The 20727-nt window shown below is 38.5% G+C and overlaps 9 protein-coding genes across 9 annotated transcripts; 4 read left to right on the top strand and 5 right to left on the bottom strand.

Annotated features, from left to right (window-relative positions):
• Positions 1 to 662: 662 nt before the first annotated feature.
• RHIMIDRAFT_207038 (NAD and Zn-dependent alcohol dehydrogenase) lies at positions 663 to 1761 on the top strand (the record flags this gene model as incomplete). The annotated part of the gene is made up of 2 exons (XM_023606954.1): positions 663 to 816; positions 872 to 1761. The coding sequence occupies 2 exons, from the start codon at positions 663 to 665 to the stop codon at positions 1759 to 1761; spliced, it is 1044 nt and encodes a 347-aa protein (XP_023462875.1).
• Positions 1762 to 3844: 2083 nt separating this feature from the next.
• RHIMIDRAFT_264191 (MFS general substrate transporter) lies at positions 3845 to 5998 on the bottom strand. Its single transcript, XM_023611735.1, has 4 exons — positions 5720 to 5998; positions 5524 to 5670; positions 4299 to 5396; positions 3845 to 4277 (listed from the first exon to the last, which is right to left on the bottom strand). Exons 1-4 carry the CDS (start codon positions 5835 to 5837, stop codon positions 4273 to 4275), a joined length of 1368 nt encoding a protein of 455 aa, XP_023462876.1. The 5' UTR covers positions 5838 to 5998; the 3' UTR covers positions 3845 to 4272.
• Positions 5999 to 7245: 1247 nt separating this feature from the next.
• On the bottom strand, positions 7246 to 8470 carry RHIMIDRAFT_219019 (putative endoplasmic reticulum protein). The gene is made up of 8 exons (XM_023607367.1): positions 8356 to 8470; positions 8284 to 8307; positions 8177 to 8236; positions 8094 to 8131; positions 8017 to 8039; positions 7811 to 7961; positions 7678 to 7753; positions 7246 to 7626 (listed from the first exon to the last, which is right to left on the bottom strand). The coding sequence occupies exons 1-8, from the start codon at positions 8398 to 8400 to the stop codon at positions 7396 to 7398; spliced, it is 648 nt and encodes a 215-aa protein (XP_023462877.1). The 5' UTR covers positions 8401 to 8470; the 3' UTR covers positions 7246 to 7395.
• A 234-nt stretch (positions 8471 to 8704) lies between these two features.
• Positions 8705 to 10178, bottom strand: RHIMIDRAFT_53384 (Mg2+ transporter protein). The gene is made up of 4 exons (XM_023615371.1): positions 9874 to 10178; positions 9498 to 9816; positions 9201 to 9430; positions 8705 to 9144 (listed from the first exon to the last, which is right to left on the bottom strand). Exons 1-4 carry the CDS (start codon positions 10052 to 10054, stop codon positions 8729 to 8731), a joined length of 1146 nt encoding a protein of 381 aa, XP_023462878.1. The 5' UTR covers positions 10055 to 10178; the 3' UTR covers positions 8705 to 8728.
• A 124-nt stretch (positions 10179 to 10302) lies between these two features.
• On the bottom strand, positions 10303 to 11298 carry RHIMIDRAFT_246455 (uncharacterized protein; the record flags this gene model as incomplete). Its single annotated transcript, XM_023610315.1, has 1 exon — positions 10303 to 11298. One exon carries the CDS (start codon positions 11296 to 11298, stop codon positions 10303 to 10305), a length of 996 nt encoding a protein of 331 aa, XP_023462879.1.
• Positions 11299 to 11489: 191 nt separating this feature from the next.
• RHIMIDRAFT_246456 (ClpX, ATPase regulatory subunit) lies at positions 11490 to 13548 on the bottom strand (the record flags this gene model as incomplete). The annotated part of the gene is made up of 8 exons (XM_023610316.1): positions 11490 to 11693; positions 11743 to 12066; positions 12117 to 12329; positions 12379 to 12504; positions 12565 to 12695; positions 12749 to 12919; positions 12970 to 13282; positions 13330 to 13548. 8 exons carry the CDS (start codon positions 13546 to 13548, stop codon positions 11490 to 11492), a joined length of 1701 nt encoding a protein of 566 aa, XP_023462880.1.
• Positions 13549 to 14055: 507 nt separating this feature from the next.
• On the top strand, positions 14056 to 14979 carry RHIMIDRAFT_264212 (uncharacterized protein). The gene has a single exon (XM_023611736.1). It carries the CDS (start codon positions 14318 to 14320, stop codon positions 14633 to 14635), a length of 318 nt encoding a protein of 105 aa, XP_023462881.1. The 5' UTR covers positions 14056 to 14317; the 3' UTR covers positions 14636 to 14979.
• A 1031-nt stretch (positions 14980 to 16010) lies between these two features.
• On the top strand, positions 16011 to 16569 carry RHIMIDRAFT_246457 (uncharacterized protein; the record flags this gene model as incomplete). The annotated part of the gene is made up of 2 exons (XM_023610317.1): positions 16011 to 16236; positions 16265 to 16569. The coding sequence occupies 2 exons, from the start codon at positions 16011 to 16013 to the stop codon at positions 16567 to 16569; spliced, it is 531 nt and encodes a 176-aa protein (XP_023462882.1).
• Positions 16570 to 20155: 3586 nt separating this feature from the next.
• On the top strand, positions 20156 to 20569 carry RHIMIDRAFT_246458 (uncharacterized protein; the record flags this gene model as incomplete). Its single annotated transcript, XM_023610318.1, has 1 exon — positions 20156 to 20569. One exon carries the CDS (start codon positions 20156 to 20158, stop codon positions 20567 to 20569), a length of 414 nt encoding a protein of 137 aa, XP_023462883.1.
• Between the last annotated feature and the right edge of the window lie 158 nt (positions 20570 to 20727).

The following is a 20727-nucleotide window of genomic DNA, read 5'->3' on the forward strand; positions in this document are numbered from 1 at the left end:
TTGGTTGGATATCTGTTGACCGGAGAGTCAGAAAAGAACATAACCCGTGAGTTAATCAATCTTGTAAAAACTTTGCAATCTGCATTAATTAGCCAATTATCAAAATTAGACAAAGTATCAGGATTAGGCAAAGCGCTCGATTTAGGTAGCAATACTACACAAGTTTCCCGCCAACTAGCAGGAAAGAGAGCATGGCCTAAAGCGTCATTGTAAAAACGTAACACAAGCTCTTGGTACTCTGGATGATCTATAATCAGACGCAGCATTTCGTAGAGTAAGTCATCACAGCCTGGGCTACTACGTTTAGAACAACATTGTACTACCTCGGAGGTGCCTTGAAAAGGAATGTCAGAGAAGATTGCTTCTCGAACTTCATCAGAGGGGGATCTGACTCTAACATAGCAACACTTTGCGTTTAAGGAAGATTTCGGAATTAAAATCACCCCTCAAAAGGAAAACTTTAAAACTTTAGCTTACGTTATACTTTTGCCTAAAATGGATGATAAAAGAAAAAATGCGTACGTGAGCGGTTTACTTTGAAGGAAACAGGCGTACGTAAACGATTAGCACTGATATTTTCTTTTACATGTATACATATATATATAAGCTTGGTAATCATTCCTCTCCTTTCAGAACTATAAACTTTTTCTTCTTTCCAAAAAATGTCTAATAACGATACACTTACTGGTTGGGCTTGTGCTGGCAAGGGCAAGCCACTTGAACAAATGCAATTCCCAATGAAGGCCTGGGATGATAATTCTGTCGAGATCGACATCACTCACTGTGGTATCTGTGGTAGTGATGTTCACACTATTGGTATGTATATACATATTGCACTCTAAAGATCAATGGCTGATCCTGTTATTGGCAGACTCTAACTGGGGACCCACCGACTATCCAATTGTTGTTGGTCATGAAATTACTGGTGTTGTTACAAGAGTAGGAAAGAATGTGACAAGAGTCAAGGTTGGTGATCGTGCTGGTATGGGTGCTATGTGTGGCGCATGCGGACAATGCCATCGTTGCAACCAAGGAGCTGAAAATACCTGTTTGAAAGGAATTACTACCTATAACTCTCACTGGCCAACGGGCGAAAAGACTTATGGTGGTTATGCTGACAAGTGGCGTGGTGATGAAATGTTTGTTTGCAAGATCCCTGATAATGTTTCCAACGAAAATGCTGCTAGCTTCTTGTGTGGAGGTGTAACAACCTATGCTCCTCTCAGACGATGGAAGGTCGGTCCTGGTTCTACCTTGGGTGTTTTGGGTATTGGTGGTCTTGGTCACTTTGCAGTCATGTTTGGTAAAGCATTAGGTGCCACTGTGATCGCCTTTTCTTCCAGCAACAGAAAGCGCAACGATGCCATTAAACTCGGATGTGATGACTATGTTGTCACAAGCAATGCTGAAGAAATGGCAAAGTACGCAAACAAACTGACACATATCATCTGTACTGGTGTAGGAGAAGACTTTAAGTGGGAAACTTACTTTAACCTCTTGCTTCCTGATGGTATCTTTATTAATGTAAACGCTCCTGAATTCCAATACCCACCCATCCCTATCTTCCCTCAACTTCTCAAGCAAATTGTTATTACTGGCTCTTTAGTTGGAGGCACCAAAGATTTAGATGATATGCTTCAATTGATTTCCGAAAAGAATCTCAAGGCTTGGTATAAGAAATACCCAATGTCAGAAGTTAACAAGGCCATTGAAGACTTTAGAGCTGGATTGCCTAGGTTTAGATTTGTATTAGAAAACTAGGGCAGTTAATGTTTTTATTATAATAAATGACTTTGTAAATATCGTTTAATGTATTTTTCCCCGTTGATCACTAAAAAGGTTCCCTTGGAACGTAAAGAGAACAACATCATGTACAATATTGTATGGGTTATTGTTATACAATGTAACAACGTTCGTTTGCGGATGTAGCTGCTGTACGTATCTCTGACAGAGTGTATAAATATAAACATTCACCGTGAATTTGGTAACGAAGAAGGCCAGAAACAGAATCTTATATAAAGAAATCTGCAGCCCTCGTAGTACTAGTAAAACGACTAAATGAGAATGCACTATCTCCTTGAATGCGACGGACGTCAACCAACGGTAAGACAAGGTAGGTAACCTGAGACACGGCCGGGTTCAGTGATACATCATGCGGACAGCAGTCCATAGCTTGAAATAAAAGAGAAAGAGGGTGAAAACCGGTCAACGGGCAATCAAGGTAAGCGGCAGGAAACAATAGAACTACTTGAGAAGAAGGGCGGTGGCCACATGACCATAGGACAAAGTGGAGTCATACATACAAGAAGGAGGACATGCTATTCTGTGAAGATGCTCCTAAGAGGGGTCGTAAATGTCGGAACTGTAGGGCTAGTTGCTGACTGGGTACACGGGGTAGACTGAGATGACCTTGCTTTTTGTGGAAGTGTATGATTCGCTTTTTAAGACGGGAAAAAATTCATGTATGATGAATTGGTAAATTCTTGATGTAACCTGATTTAAAAACGACTTTGGTAAAACTGTCAAGCGCAAGACGTGCCAGAGCTTGAATAGAATCAGAACACTAGCGATGTGAGGTCGACCATAGACAGCGTTGAATACGAAATATCAATTAAAAAAGATTAGAATCAACCAGACTAAAAGATATGTGTCGATTGACTTTATTAAGTACGAGTATTTATACTAAATGCGAGACACTCTTCAACTGAGATCGTAAAACTTTTCATAGGGGTTTATGAATGACAATTGAGACAAAGAGAAAGAGAGTCAGGATGACTGACAGTATAAAACTAAAATAATAATAGCTTTTTTTTTATCTTTTCTTTTTCCTGAAAAGAAACAGGCAAAAGTGGTAACTTTATAAAGCCATAGTTAGCATGATGCTACGCATTCAAATGTTTTGTTGGACTTCACCATAGATAGTGGGTAGAGGCAGCGTCCGTTGCATTAGCTTATTTTCTGTTGCATGTAGTGCTTCCCAAGATTTGACTGCCAAGATCACGAAATCTTCTCGACAAGTTTGTCTTGTCATCATTGACTATGCCGGTTTATCGGCCAATCTCGACAATATCAAATTATTCATATCTTTTGAACAAATCAATAAGGGGAAGTCGTGGTAGATGTCAGCCATAAATTTGAAGTATATTCTCGTGATGGCTTGCTCAAGAACGTCAAGATCCTAAACAAACTTTGATGTCGAAGGGGGTGCGCACAACGATCGCGATTGACAATGTAGCAACAGCAACGGCAACAAAAGTAATGCATGCATCCATCACAGAAACCAATAAAAAAAAGAGAAAACGATATTGATAATCCATCATTTGTTTACAATTACCATTCATTCTTTCCTTTTACTCTAAAAAGCCATTTGCGCTAACGATAATAAATGCTTCTCATAATACTGTTTTTATAATCATTAACTAATATACATAAAGTCTATCTACGTGTCTATTTCTTTTTCTTTAAAGATAAATGATCTTCAGCTGATTGCGCCAGCTTTCAATATAGTTGTTGGTTTCCGTATTGGTATATCTCTCTGGCTGATATACCCTTGTCTACTTGAAGAAGCGATGGTTCTCTAAATGGTTGCTCTTGAAACAGAGCATGAATGCTGGGTATATGCTGAACTCTTGAATGAACTGACTGAGCTTTCTGGTATATTCTGCTCTACCGTTCTCCCACCTCATTCCCTTTATTTGCGTAATAACTGCCTCATGCGCTTTCATGTTGATAATAATCTTTTGAGGACAGAGGCTGATAGTATGCTTTAAATGATAGAGCCAATGACACATGGGCAAAAAGGATCTATCAGTAGTGAAGAGGTATTCAAGGGGACAATTAGTCTCCAGTTTCCGCATGCCTGATAACCAAAGTATACAAAAGACTGTCTCGCTTCGGCCATAAGAGATACTTGCCAAATAGCACAAAATCCAAAGGTGAAAGTGCTATCGTAATTGTTTTCCATGTATATATTGTAGTTTTTGTCTGTCAAGCATTTTAGCAATTTGATATCTAGTGGTTATTTAAATGCTTATTATACCCGTGTTAGAGTAGACTCTTTTAATAACAAGATGAAGAGCTCATTAGTGTAAGGGAAAGCAGTGAAATGTGCGCGCAGCTTTTAGAGAAAAAAAAAGAGTTGGATTCACTCAAAACAGGTTAAGACTGCACTTATTTTCAATTGCAGGGCATTCTGTTTTACAATGTATAATGTAGCGTTTATTAAATACTTGAAAAAAATAATTCTATAATAGAGAAAGAAATGGCGACACGCTAAACTTTTACAAAAAGACGACGACTTAAGCGTAGTCTAAGAGTTAAAATAAATACAGCGCTTAGAAGATATGCTACACCAGTAAACATCTTGTAACTAAAGAAGGGCGTCGAGTTCACACCGCTTTCGATAGCACTAGCAATATTAGGGCCAAATACAGGGATCACGTTTGTCAATAACAAAAGGGATAGGCCAGATGAGAGTTGCTTCATACCAAGAATAGACGCGGTAATGGGAGATATTTGAGCAAAATATGCACCACTGGTGAGACCAAAGACGACGGAAAAGGCCATGAGACTTCCATAACTGTTGGCAAATGTCCAGATAAGAAATGAGCTAAGACTTGTGATAATCACAAAGATCAAGTTAGAGTTGATTTTTCCAATCCTGTCTGCAAGTAAACCGATAGCTACACGACCCACAAAGTTACCAGCCGCGCTGACGGTGACGAGTGTAGAGCCTTGAATGTCTGTAAGGCCAACGTGGGTAGCGTAGGAAGGCAGGAAGAAGTAAGGGATGAAATAGCCAAATAAACCAATGTTGGAACCGATAGCAAATAAGACATAATCAGGGTTCTTCAAAACGCTGAATTGTACAATTTGTGAAAAATGCTTTCTAGTCTTTGGAGGAGGATTTCGTTCTCTGATGAGAATACAGGCCATTCCATCGCAAAAGAGACATATAAAACCTAGAATACGGTAAGTCCATCCCGGGCCCAATGAGTTGTTGATTGCATTCATGATGAGAGGAATAACTAAACCACCAATGCCAGATCCGCTAGCAACAAGGCCAAGGGCAAGGCCTCTACGCTTGTTAAACCATTGAGGGGCCACGCCCATGATAGCCATGTAAATACAAGAAGCGCCTATACCAAATAATATACCTTGAGTTAGGTACAAGTGCCATATTTGTGAGCTAAGACTAGCCATTTCAAGGCCAAGACCAATGCATATAGTGCCAAAAATTAACACAGGACGGATACTCAATACAGATACCAAAATTTGAGCAACAGGTCCAAATGCGTTTAAACAGATTAGTGCCAGTGTACCAACAAAACTAAGGTTTAGGGTAGTCTTTGAATCTTTGCCAAAGAGATGCTGTTCATAGTAATCTTGCATAACACCTATTGAGAGATAAAATGAGATTAACATGTTGATGTGCTTGTGCTTATTCTTTCATATAATTCTTACCCCTACATTAGAAATGAGTTAGCATAATGGTTCAACATGATTTTTGTAAGACATACCAACTAGTGATTGTACCAAAGCTTGTTACTTGTACAAAGAATGCTCCCAATACAACAAACCAACCATATCCACCATCATGTTGATCTTCTTCATCAATGATTTGGGGAATAGAATTTTCATTGGTAGCAACAGCCTTTTCATCTACTTCAACTACAGATATGAATTAATTCTCGATCTTTTTCACCTATAATCTATGTACCTTCTGTTGCATCAGAGTTTTGTCTGCTATGATTGCCCACATAAGAGAGTGCTTCTTGATTTGATGATGCTTTATCAGTAGATGGGTGATCTAAAGTAAGATTACGTTCGTTTATCATTTTAACAAGTAATTGGACACAGCGCTTTTCCGGTATGTCCTTTTAAATAAATGTAAAGAGGAATGAATAACCTACAGGGTAATTGATCACAAAAGATAGTCTCTTTAGAACAAGAAAGGGCTTTTTTTAAAGTCCAAAAAAATTTTCTTTTTTTTTTTTTTAAAAAAAGAGGATCAAAGCTTTTATACTTTGCTATCCCAATGGTTGTCATCTTATATCCCCGCACTGCTAAACGAACTCCGAGAGCAGATTCCCCTTTTCTACACCAATATCCTGGGAAATTTATCCGTATTTTCTGTATTCAATCATGACATCTGCGGTCAAGGCCGATGCTCATTGTTTATTTACTAGGCTAAAAGTTGACCCTTTTATACTTTTTATTGGTTACGTTACATCATTCGCCTTTTGCAATAAAAGGGATTACCTTGTCGTTTTTAATGATGCCGCGAATCTTTTACAATTCTTGAAACAATTGACACCTTCAATATGTAAAGGGTAAATCTGACTAAGCAACAGATCTGACCAGTAAGGATTACAGATCACGTTTCACGTAGTATGTTTTTATCGGGCCCTTCTTTACTAAGAAATATTTAGTGCATTAGCAGTTACCCATGAATCTATTTCCTAAAGTTCACCGGGTCATCATGTGCGCTTAAAAGGAGAAGATCTATGTTTTACAATGTGTATCAATGCTCTTTTTCTTCATCTGGAAGAATTTGATCCGAAAATAAAAAATTACGAATAAGATGTCTGAATATGATCAATCTTATTTGTGAATGCATGGGATGAATATTGTCCCGGTTCATTGGTAGTGTTTCTTCCCCTCCTTTCTCCTCAGTTAGTGTATAGAGTCATGGCTATTTTTCTATTTTTTTCTAAATATAATTTTCTGCAATACTCAGCACACGTGAAGATCTGTGGACTATGAAACAAGAGATCATCTTGCTCTTATTGAATAGAGTTCTCTTTTTCACTTTATGTGTATTTTTAAACCGCGCAAATGTTAATGTTGACTTCAAGGTGTGGTATTCTTTGTCGTATGTCTACTTTTATACCATATATAAACAATATATCAGGTTCATAGCACTGATGTATTACTCTGTTAATAATTTCCAAACTATAAACTACTCCTTGTTTTCGATAATATCACGGTACTCTCAATAACCTGGACGCACAAGTTATTGCCAGAGACAATGCTGTGATCCGATTAATGAACTTAAACCTGGATTAAAATCGGCATAAAATCCGCAAAACCATCATTGCGTATCAACCATCACTGCTTTAGATGAGGGGAGCTTACATGAATCAGAATAAGCCATGCTAGTGTGAATTATTTGACAATCTTTCGCTCAATATCAATCGTGTTTATGTCATTTGCAGTGGCAAAATAATAATAAAATAAAATAATCTATGTTTATGTAATTTGATATCTTCAAATTATGCCAAGGTTGTACGCCAAGCGCTGTCAAGAAACTGGGTTTTTATTTATTTGTAAATCAGATGCAATGAGCTTATTTTTGAGCATCCAAGGGAAGACATACATACTTGGTATATTCATTTAAATGTCTTTTTTTGATTCACCTTCCTTTAGTGTACTTTCGAGTTTGTTGTATTCAGTAGCCAATCGGTCAAATTCCTTTTGCTGTTGCTCAGCTTGCTTCTTTAAGGTGTCATAATCCAAATTTTGGCGTTTTAATTCTCTAATTTGAACATTCAAAACTTCAACTTGCTTCTTGTAATCATCTTCCATATCAATTAAACGCTTTTGTCCTTTGGTAATCTCGGCAGTCTATCATGGACTGTTGGCATCGCCCTTTTCTAACGCGTATAAAATAATTACCTGATTCTTGGCACTCTTCAATTCTTCTTCACGTTTGGCTAATTCCAATACAAGCGCACTCGTTCTCTCCAAGATCCTTTTTTTTTATGGGGGATGAGCTTTTATTATTTATGTTTTTGCTAGATGCACTTACAAGGAAAGGAAAAGGGTAAATCCAGTGAGGTATAAGTTTCTTTGGGAATAGAATTTCTTTGCTTTAAGACTAGTTTCGTAGTTGTAGTCATGATGATGCTGTTGTTCTGCATTGGCCTCAGCTTCGATACGTTGAAGACGATTGATGGTATCTGAACGGAATAATCTATCAGAAATTGTATACAAGTTGTATCTTTTTAAATATACCAATGAATAAAACGAAAATGAATCTGATAAAAAGTGGCATGTTAGTAAAATAGCTAAAGAAGTGGTATTCAACTTACCCAAACACGATCTTGAGGGCATACATGGCTTTTTCCATCTATAGTTCAAAATAAGTATTATTTCTATTTCAAACACAATGTACCTGAGGAGAGTGTAAAGCAAAGCTAAGCATAGCATGGCGCCAACGAGAAGGTAGAGGTAGCTATAGAAGGTGTTATATTCATATAGAAACAAGTTCAATAGACTTACGACAATAAGGCCAAAGAGAATCATCTAATAATAGCTTAGTCTTTGCTTTCTTTAGACAAAAATGTAGTTTACCTCAGTGACTAGAATACCAAAGGTTAATGTATAGTAAATGGTCATTGTGTGTGGTTGGTGAAAAAGAAGGAAAAAAAAAAGGAAAAAGAAAATAAGAAATTAATGTATTATTTATTCTGAGCCTTTAAATTTGGCAGTAAGTGATTTGTCATATTTTCTGTATAAACAAGCTAGATAAAGATGCATACTTTTTCTTTATTAATGACAGATATACAATCAAGAGAAGTAAGGGCATCTTTCATCGGTCTTTGTCGCCGAGTATGAGGCTTAATTCAAAAGGTATTATTATTATTATTCATACGCGTTCTTCCAGAATGAGTCATTAATATATATAATGCATGAACAAGAATCTCTATGCTATTTATTCTTTCTTTTAAGGTTTTATCTTGGCTAATGATCTAAGTTTCTTCAGAGCAATGGCAAATACACCTGTGCCTGATATCAAAGCTAAGCCTGAAACGACTCCAAATGCAAAAGGATCATCCTCAAAATGATTCTTCAAGTTCATACCCAACAAAGCACCATATCCACTTACGATACTGGCTGACAGCGTGATAATTGTCAAGCGAATATCGTACCACATCAGCGAGTTACGTGACACGTCGAGAATAAGCTGTATGATTTCTTCTGTTGATTTCATATGCTGTCTTAATGTCGCAGCCTTGGCAGCAATTTCTTCTGTTTCCTTGTAATATGCCTCTAGCAGTAGTTCTACTTCTTCATGGTCATGGGCTGCCCTATGTTTACCTGTCTTCTTATCTGTCAAGTACATGGCAGCAAGGTCATCATCTATCATCTCTCTGATTAGAAAATAAAATAAAGAAATAGCACATATGATCATATACCATTATCCAACACATCTTCCAGCGCATCACGAATAGACAGTGCATCTTGTTCAAACTTGGCCAGCTTTTTCGAGTACTTTAGTAAATCACTCAGTTTATCTCCGCTCATAGACTCTTCAATGTCTGCCAAATCTTCTAAATCACTCAATAGTTTGTTCACTGGACCTTCTAATACTTCCAGTTGAGATTGTAAAGATGAAGTGACTGATATCAATATGGCTTCTAATGCTCTAATTTATAAAAGGGTCTTAGTGATCCAACTTACTCCCTTCTCTCTCTCTGGCATCTTTACCTTACCTAAATTCAAATGGTAATCCTTCCTTTGATGACTTTAAACGTTCTTGTAAATCAAAAATGAATAGACTTTGATTGTAACTATCCATGGATCCAAACGCATCAAACAAGACAACCATGTCGCTTTTTAATAGTGCTTTGATATGAGATATATTGATAAGAATAGCCTCTGGTCTGACAAGTATTGTCGGTTTTTGATAAACAGAATAGGTATCGATCGTTCGTAGATCTCGAGGTAAAAGGGAATGGTGTTGACAAAAGTCTGATTTCAAAAACTCTCCTGCTGTGATTCGAATGGAGCCAGACTTGTCAAATTCAGTACCTATATTTAATACTTTAATACATGCCTATAGTCTTTTAAGATTCTTTCTCTATTTACAGCGCAATTTCATTTCATTGACTTTTGTTGGTAATGCGACTACTCGCTTATTGATATTCGTATTGATTGTTGTTGTTGTTGTTGCTGTTATAGTGCTATAGGGACACCGGGTATACTTCGTTTTTGGTATAGCTATTCTTTGTGTTGGGATCAGCCTAGCATATCTTATAAGCAGTGACATATTAGTGAAAAAGAAAACGGATAGGTTATGAAGATAGAAAAACGGATTAAGTAGGCGTGAAAAGTCGAATTTTCTTTGTTGCCCCGGGATTGCCAGATAATTACAATTTAAACTCAACGTCAATGCTGTCTTACTGTGCACATGGATCGATAATCAAATGTCTTTGTTGTTCAGTACTTAAAAAAGTCTTTGAATGAATATGTAAAGTAGCTTTTTATTAAGTTTCCCTCCTAAGCAATACATTTTCATCATTGAGGCTTGAAGGAATTGCTGGCCTTTTTTGTTCTAGATTTAAAATCCTTGACAGACCAAAACATGTTTAGACGATTGATTACTTCAGGGAGTACCTGTAATGCTTGGTACACACTTGCGCTTACAGGATAAGCGCGAACAGTCACTGGGTCAAGTAAAATTAGCATAGACATGGCGTTGTGGTCAGTGACATTCTCGTTGGATAGACTTGTGAATAGATCACCTTTATTTGTAACAGCAGCAGCAAGTATACGAGACATTGTTTGTGATAAACCTTGTTGGACATAGAATAAAGCATCATGGTTATCATTACGAAACAAGATAGCATCGTGTATTTTAGCCTTATTCAAAGGCATGCCTTCTTCCATACCATTTTCCAAAGCCTTTTTCATTTCTTTTCTGTCAATCCAATTTGATCCCGTTGCGCGTGCATTAGAACTGGCCCTTAGGGGAGCTACCAGGTACTCAAAGTTTTGATTGTCACTGCTGGTCTTGTCAAACGTTTTTTTGATAATTTCCGTATATCTTTCCACTAAACGACATGTGGTGGGGTTTTTGATGGGGGAAAGTGCGCCTATGGTGGTTACTCGTATTTTCAATTTAATGCCATCGTGTTTAATCCTCAGTGTGGGTAAGCCTATTGCTGGCCTCTTTGTGTAAAGAGCTAGTCTTCGTACAGGAAAGCCTTTCAAGGACTCTGGATGTATGATATCAACAATGGATTCATAATGCCCGGTCTTGATGTCTTTTCTAATCGGTGCCGGAAGGGGCAATAAGGGTTTGTCTGGTTTGCTGTTCTTGTGATAATCCCTGGTATCGATGAATATCAATTTGTTGTTAGGCATCTTTGTTGCAGGAATCAAGGAGATATTGGCAACAAAGAAATTAGGAGCAGAAGCAAAAGCAGCAGCTACTTTAACATGCTTGTCAAAGCCATATCTCTTTAATCGAATGAGAGTAATAGTTGACCAATTCAAAAGGACGGACAACATGTTGAATGTAAACGAGAAGGAGAGAGGGTGTGAGCATGTTAGTTTTATAATAGTATGGGCCATACTTGTTTTCTTCTTGTTTGTCAATGATTCAATGTAACGTCTTACACAAGCATGTATTGTATGCTTTTATTGTAATGGTAAAGAAAAAATAACTAAAATAAATACAAGAAACCAAAATATACACTTTCTTAGATTTGCGTCATTTGCTGTTGGGTATCATCTTCTGTCAAATCAATACCATCGTCCTCTGCTACAATCTTGTCAGCTAATGGTGACTTTTCTGTTGTGATATATATAGGTGACTTTTCCTTATTCACCACTTTGCTATCAATAATAACTTGCTTTATACAAGATCCAGGTGTATCATACATTGGTTCCAACAAGATGTTTTCCTTTATACAAGTTGGTAAAACTGTGCTTATGTTTAAATCAGTCACTTACCATAATGCGTCGTAGACCACGAGCACCTGTCTTCTTTTCAAGTGCTTGAGCAGCTACTGACCTCAATGCGTTTTGGCTGAACCTCAATTGGACATTGTTCAACTTAAACAAGCCTTCGTATTGTTTTAATAATGAATTTTTGGGCTCCTTTAGTACTCGAACAAGGTCATGGACTTCTAAATTGTTGACTGAGGCTACTACAGGTATTCTACCCACAAATTCAGGTATAAATCCATACTTGATTAAATCAGCAGGCTCCACCGCATGTAATGTATCCTTTGTGCTTTCATTTTCTGATTTCAAATGGGCACCAAAGCCAATAGACTAGAGAATACATATAAGTAAACAAATGTATATCTTTTTAAGACACTTACTCCTTTGGCCACTCGTTCACTAATGATTTTGTCCAAACCAATGAACGCACCACTAAGGATAAATAAAATATTGCTCGTATCAACAGAGTATGTTTCTCCTTTGCTAGATCCGCCTGCTCCATTACCACCCGTAGGAGAACCACGCTTATGATGACCAGCTCCTGATTTATCTGTTACATTGACAATGGTACCCTCTAGCATTCTTAATAATGACTATATACAATATTAAAATGCGTATATATTTCGATATGTTATATCTTACCTGTTGAACGCCTTCACCCGACACATCTCTTGATGCAGTATGGGCATCTGATCTTCTGGATATCTTGTCAATTTCATCAATGAATACTATACCCGTTTCTGCTTTTTTTACGTCAAAGTCACAGGCCTATGGATTATCCTGAGTCAACCAAAACAAGAGAGCCTCGTCCTAATTTTTTTGTTTTACCTGTAATAAGCGCTGAATGACCAGTTCAACATCCTCTCCTACATAGCCTGCTTGTGTAAATGGCGTGGCATCGGACATGGAAAAGGGAACCTGTAATATCTGGGCCAGCGTTCTTGCCAACAGTGTCTTGCCTGATATTAAATATTAATTCATGGCTCTCATTATGTCATATGCTATTGTTTACCTGAGCCTGTTGGGCCAATTAATAAAACATTGCTTTTATCATGAACTGTTGTGTCTTGATCATTAAGTTCAAGTATGGACCCTAATTCACTTTCATCATGATATGTATGCTTACTATCCATATTCGAATGGCCTTCTGTTGGAGGATTGAGCCAAGCACGCCTTTGTGAGCCTAGTGATAGTCAGGGATAAGTGCGCCAATAATAATGTAATCGTTATTACCATTGCTATAGCCAGTACTCGAGATTGGACCACTCAACTCGCTGCTGTTATTAGTGTTATTATTATTATTATTGTTGTTGTTGTTATTGCTTTGAAGAGGAAGATGGTTGACGGCATAATAGTTATCATGAGGTACTGACGGATGATGATGTTCGATAGGACTATCGCCTTCTACTGAGTCATGTTTTTGTTGTTGCAAGTATTGTCTCTTCATGTTGGCTCGTACTCGGTTATAATGGTTAAAGATGGCAACAGCAAGTATCTTTTTAGCTCTTTCTTGACCAATGACATATTCATTCAAGTGTTTGACAATCTAATAAGGTCAACATCTTTTTGTCATTCGTTAAAAGTGAGACTTACTGCGCGAGGATTATTGAGGTGAGAGAATTCTAATTGACTAAAAGGATGATCGAATCCTTTTGTAGGTGGTTGTACAGGGAAATTGTCAATTCCCATCAGACCGCCACCATTATACTCTGCATTATGATACGCTCTTATAGGTAGTCTAACAATAGAAGGTCTAAGGACCGTAGTAGCCAATACAGGCCTATATAAAGTCAACATTCTCATATATTTCATATTTATAATAATAAAAAGAGAGAAAAAAAAGGACCAATGATACTTTTTTATGCATTGCTTTTCAATTGAAACTCAAACTATCCGACTTTCTCCTTTCCTTTCTCTCTTTTTCAAAGGTAATACTTCTAATAAGAAGGAAAGCTGAATACATGAGCCATTGGACTTTGTAAACAATCGTTTAACTTGTAATTATGAGTCAAATTATTTCATCACTTGAAAGTCTTATAAATGGTCCCACTACCAATTTGAAGTTCAAATGTTTTTGTCTCACACAGTTGAAATTTACCTCTAATGCTACAGTTGATCCAATAAATTATGTCGTCCGAGCCGAACAAAATGTTGGCCAATCAGGAATTAAATTTCGCTCTCACAGGAACAAAATGTCGTCCAATCAGAAATAAGTTTTCGCTGCCATAGGAATAAAATGTCGCCTCAGTTTTTCTGAGGAAGCTTTTGATTATCTTTTTCTTATAATGTCTATTGTAGCCTTACGAGATGAAGAACTCTTTTTTTTTATGAAGATGGACAAAACAATATTTATAATGAAAACGGTCAATTAACGTATGATCCTATGGAAGATGTCATGTCAACTATCGACGATCCCAATATTGTTCTTGAAACTTTGGTTGATCATTCTTCTTATATGGAGAATAAGCCATTGGAAAAAACAACCAACTGAAAACAGAAAGTCAACTACTTCAAAGCCAGTGAAAGTTGTCTCAAAGAGGACAAATGCAGGCTATAGCATTAATCAGAGGACGACGTTCGTATGATCGAATTACCTGTGGGACAGAGGTATGCAGCTGTGGTCGGGAGAGAATTAGGTGTCGAAGAGCGAGCTGCGCAGCGATGGTGGAGAAGCTACGAAGAGACTGGCGAAGTGCTGATCAAAAAATCAGTCAGAAATCCAGGACGCCCAAACAACTTTACAAAGGAACACAAAGCTCATGTCTTGGACCTCGCTGATGACGATCCACAGGTTACTGTGTGTGATGTAGCTGAAAGTTTGACTAAATCTTTTGAAGGTTTTTCGCTTACAAAATCAGCCATCCATAAGCACATGAATGAAACTGGGGGTTTTTTTTAATAACAATAAAAGAAATATTTAACTGTACATCCGCGCCAGCTTATCCTGTCCTCTATCCTGTCCTTTATCTTGTCCATTTTTTTTTTTAATAAAAGCTATGATTACCATTACCAGAGAACAAGCCATTTGTATGTTCTATCATAAGCCATATGACAGGAATAATGCTGCTGAATTGCTCAAAGATGATCCTTGCAAACCTTTTTTGCAGTATCTAAACACTATATATGCAGATCCTTATAATATTCACACGTACGTGGGGGAAAATACACCTTCTGTTAATAGCAATGAAGTTCAAAAAATAACAAAGAGGATTGGTAATATTATTTAAAAAAAATTAAATGTTTGATACTTAAATTTCCTTTGTTAGTCAACCCAGTGCAACGTATGAATTTTCTAAACGCTGTGTACCCGCCCTCAAATCCATTCAATGAGCAAGTGTATGGCTGTGAAAGTCTGAGCATGAATGATATTCTGGCTATGGTTTGGAGACACACCGATATTTTTAATGAAAAGACCGCACAAGGTTTCAGTAAATGATGTGGAATCAAAAAATTAATTTTGATGAACGCTACTAGCAAGAGAAGGCTTAACGAAAATCAGTAGAAAACGTTAGTTCGTACACTGTACGTATTGAAAAATGAGTTTTTCGGTAAGACCTATTGTATATATTTTTGCTGGCCCATGACTAACTTGTCATTTAGATGATATAATAAATGGCATTGTTGAACATCTGCCTCGGTATCAACTATTCATAAAAAGCTTGAAGGAAGATGGATATCTTGTAGTAGGTTACGCGAGAAAATCCATCAATGAAAAAAATGATCAAGCACGCGTACGTTTACTTGATCAAATGTGCAAAAACCTTAAAGAGAGATCACTGGTGAACAAAGTCTTCGCTAGTGTTTCTTGCAATGCAGATGATGAATTATTAACACGAGACATAAAGAGAAATGAAGATTTATTATCAAAGATAAATGCCGATGGTGATATGCAGGGTGAGAAAAAAAAATCTCTATTACCACTGTCTTAACTAAATTTCTGTTCGTTTGTTAGATATGCTCCAGTATATTTCTACTGTAAAGAAAGTATGTATTGTTGCCATAAACCTTGCGGGATTAACGACGAATCAGGAGGATTTGAAAGTTTTCTTGAAGTGAGTTTTATTGAAAAAAAAAAAGCTAGAATAGTAAATACCCACAGTCTTTTATAATTAGGATTGGAAGTCATACTTATCCTAATCGTTGTTGCCTCCGTTCCAGGCTCTGATGAGGTGGTAAAGGCTCTTTCGCGCCACGTTTTGTTTTCAGATAACATAAAAAAAACTTCGATTCCTATTTCTTTAGATCTTTTTCGCGCCGCGCACCGTGGTAATAATATGTCCAATGATCAATCTGAGCAATTGTTTACAAGAGAACAAGTCGAGCAAATCATTGAGGAAATGTCAAGAAAACTCAATCTTGCCAGATCAAGTGAAGGTCCCACAAACCTTCCAAACGAAATCTTGGAAGAACTGGAGAACAGCTCGTCCATCAATTTACAGAAGAACATCAAAGAATTTTTTAAGAACCTTCCAAAGTACGAAGGTAGTGAATGGACCAGCAGTGAGATTTTCAATAAAGAGTTTCACAGAGAACTTAAAAGGAAAACTGTGGATGCCCTCCAAAGTACAAACGCAGTATACAAGGGAGCTGATCGACTCATCATCGCAGGAAGAGCAGCAACAGGCCTTTACGAAGAATGCCAACAATTCCTGGAATCAGGAGGAAGTGAAGAACAATTCTTTCACATTATGGAAGGCATCCGACAACTCGCAGTTTACTCATACGCCACGAGTAAGGCCACCAAAAGTGAAGCTAGGACAATGGCGATCAAGGCGCTCAGGCTCCCCGATAGCGTCAAACACTTGGAAGAAGAACCTAGTGACAAGGCCTTAGCCTTGGGCAGAGAAGAGGTTGAAAGAATCTTTCAAGCCAGATACGAACAGTCCATCCTCAGAAATGCAGTGGGACGACAACAACAATCAATTAACAACAATAACAGAGGATTTGGACGTCAACAGAGATACGCCAGGGGCCGTGGAACCTTCCACAGGTCTTTTTTTTGGACGCAGCAAGGGCCAAATACACACGGAGGCCCAAAGCTCCAGTCAACCCCAATAATACCGCTATCAATGCCAGCGTCTTTCCTCACGACAACGACGCATTACGCCATACCGAGCGATGGTATATTACCAGGGGATTGTCTCCAACGTTTCTCAAAGCAATGGAAACGGACAATACTTCATTCATGGCCGGTGTCAGTAGTAATGCAAGGATATCAACTTCAGTGGAACCACAAACCTCGACTATGGAAATATACTCCGATGAAGTTCACGGAAGAGGAGCAAGTAGCAGTGGACGAAGCAGTGAAGAAATTTCTGAACTCAGGCATAATCGAGCGTTCCCCGTCTCAGTGCAAGAGCTACCTATCGAAATCCTTTACTGTGAAAGAACCAAACAAACGCAGGCCAATATTGGATTGCACGAGCTTGAACAAGTACATCCAATGCAATCACTTCAAAATGGAAGGTGTACCAGCCTTACGAGAGTTGTTAGACAAGAACGATTACATGTGCAAGATAGATTTAAAAGATGCATATGTAGTAGTGCCAATACACGAGAACTCCAGGGATTTTTTGACCTTTTTACACCAAGGTGTGGTATACCGATACAAGAGTCTAGCATTTGGTCTCAATGTGGCGCCTCGGGTTTTCTCCAAGCTCATGAAGTATGCCCTAGAACCATTATGCAAGTCCGGAATCAGATTTGTCTTTTACCTCGACGACATATGTGTACTAGCGAAGACGAAGAAAGGAATGGAAGAACACACATCCAAGATGATAGCTCATTTAGAACAATTGGGTTTTCTGATCAACAGAGAGAAGAGCATTCTGGTACCTCAACGAGCACAGTCGTTCCTTGGTTTCGTGTTCAATTCTCAAGACATGACTATACAAGCTCCACAGGTAAAAATTCAAAAATTAAATATCAGGATTCGACAGCTGGTGAACAGCAAGGAACAGAAATCATGTCGATGGATAGCGAGCCTTATTGGGAAGATAACTGCCATGATGCCAGCGATTGGGGAAGCACTCCTTCATTTGAGATTTCTACAGAGGGACCTAGCAAGAGCACTCAGGTTACACAACAACAATTGGAATGCACCATGTCCGATAAGCCAGAAAAGTCGGCAGGAGCTGGAGTGATGGTTAAAAGAGGCTCCATTGAAAAATGGCCTTCCAATTCGACTCAAACCACTAACACCAGATCTAACCATCTATGTCGGCGCTTCCGACTCCGGTTGGGGAGTAAGCTCAGCTTCAGTCCAAACAGCAAGGTTTTGGTCCGCAGAAGAAAAAGAAGACAGCATAAATGTTCGCGAGTTAAAAACCATCCTGTTTGCACTGCAGGTTCATCTTCCACAGTAAAAGAACTCGATCCTGCAGATATACTCGGACAATACGACAGCATTGAAGTATGTGAACAAGGCAAGGGGAACATCGTCAGAGATTCTTCAAGAACTAGCGATTCAAATTCAAGCAATATGCAACAGCTACAGCGTGAGACTGGTCTGTCACCACATTCCTGGAATTCAGAACACAATGGCAGATCGCCTCAGCAGAAAGAAAGTACCTCTGTACGAGTGGGCGTTATCATGAAAATAGTTCAACCATATAAAGAAGCAATGGGGATTCAGCAAGTTCAAGATGGATGCGTTTGCAGTGAGGCAGAACAAGAAGCTACCTGTGTACTGGAGTCAAATCCCAGACCTCAGTGCACAAGCAATCGACGCATTTCATCAAAAGTAGCTAAAGAGGGGACTGTACTTAAGCCCGCTATGGAAATTGATCCCCAAGATTCTGAGAAAGATAAAAGAAGATAAAGTCAAGGAAGCAGTGTTGATTACGCCGTTGTGGCCAACGCAGTATTGGTGGAGCCTACTGATGAGGATGAGGCAACTGAGGACACCAATACCAATGAGGCTCAGTCACCAATGGTCCTTAGTCGCATGGATGTTATCTTCCAGAAGAGGATGGCAGAAGGATTAACGATTAAAGATGTAGATTTTTTGACGCAGTCGACAAGGACAAAGACACACAAAGCATACGATCATGGATGGAGAGTTTGGTTGAATTGGTGCAATAAGCATGGAATAGATTCACGAGCTTACGATCCAAAATCAGTGTATCGCTTCCTGCATGAACATGCACATCTGTCCGCACCGACCTTAAATGTCTATCGATCATCAATAGCCTCGGTTTTCAATATTATCCACGAAGACAAGCGCTATATTGCAGAAGGCCCACTGATCGTCTCATTTTTTCAAGCCAAACGAAAATCAGAAGTGAAGATCCCAACCGTAGGAAAACAAGAGATTTGGGACATACAGCAACTAATTACCTACGTTCGTGGGTGGGGCCCCAATGCACGATTGGATCTAGCGAAATTGCAAAAGAAAACAGTTGTCTGGATCGGCATCGCGTCTATGATGCGACCTCGCTCGTACCTCGGCAAACTACAGTATAGAGACGTTGCTTTTCATGGTCAGAAGACGGACAATTACTTGAGGCATCCTTAACATCAAGAGAACCAAAAGAAAGCCAATGGAAGACAATCAAGATTGGTACAGCAGAGCAAACAAAAGACGATTGTCCTGTGAGAACCTTAGCAGAATTTATAGATCGTACAGCAAGTCTACGTCATAATTTGCCAGATGACCACACATTATTCCTGGCAGAGATTGAAAAGGGTGAACAAGTCCACTCCATCAAACCAGCAACAGCAGCATCATGGATACAACAAACAATGCAAGGAGCTGGCATTGACACTAAGATATACAAAGCATATACATTGAGAGCAGCAGCAAGTACGTGGGCAGTAATGCATGGTCATAAGATTGAACAAGTAAAGGAACATGCAACTTGGTCAAGCAACTCAGATACCTTCGAAAAATACTATTATAAACCTTTCAACAAATTTCAAGAAAGCCAAGCAATCAGCAACACCATTTTTTCTACTATGGAAAACACTACCACCTCATCGGAATCTGGAACGGAGGCAACAATGATTGAAATAAGTATGACTTCCAATCAAACAGCTGCCGAAGTGGAAGGAGAAGATGAGGTGATCACCCGCCCTTCAACTTTCAACTGGATTTCTTCGCTGTTGTTTCCCTCCCAAGACAAATAGAAAAAATGAGTTAGCAGCGCTCAAAGATCTAAAGAAATAGGAACCGAAATTTTTTTATGCTATCTTAAAATAAAGCGTGGCGCGAAAGAGCCTTTACCACCTCATCAGAGCCTGGAACGGAGGCAACAACGATTAGGATAAGTATGACTTCCAATTACATTCTGACTTAATTGAGAAATTGTTTTGGTTGCTTTCGAAGTTAGGCTATTTCTTACTTCCTACAATGTTAATTTAGCCCTTCTTTTATCTCTGGAAATAAAATTATACTCTATTGTATTATACATTAAACAGAATGAGCAAAAACACTTTCTATTATGAAGATGGACTAGAGAATATCTTTAACGAGAATGGAGAGAAAGTTGTAGACCTAGTGGAGAATGTATTGACATATATCATCGATCCGAACATAGTTCTCACCACATTAACGAGCCAAGCTGCCTATTTGGCTGCTAAACCAGAAGATATTAAGGATACTGAAATGGAAGATGTAGCTGCTAATAAGGTCAAATTAGCGAAAGCACCCGTTAACAGTACGTACAGAAACTATGACGACCACACGAGAGAGGAGTTCATTGACCGAGTGATCGAAGGTCCCGTCAAAAGAGGAAGAATGTCGGCAGTTGCGAGAGAGTTAGGAATAAAGAATAGCATTGCTAAGCGTTGGTGGGAACATTATCAAGAGACAGTTGAGGTTCCGTATAAGTAACCTGAGAAAAATGTTGGCAGGCCTCGTACTTTTACTGAGGAACACGAAGAATACATTCAAGAAATAGTGAAGAAAGATCCACAATTGTGTGCTGTTGATATTATTGACTCGTTGACGTCCAAGTTTGAAGACTTCTCAATTTCCAAATCTCAAATGAA

Source organism: Rhizopus microsporus, assembly GCF_002708625.1.
Source record: "Rhizopus microsporus ATCC 52813 unplaced genomic scaffold scaffold_19, whole genome shotgun sequence".
Taxonomy (NCBI): Eukaryota; Fungi; Mucoromycota; class Mucoromycetes; order Mucorales; family Rhizopodaceae; genus Rhizopus; species Rhizopus microsporus.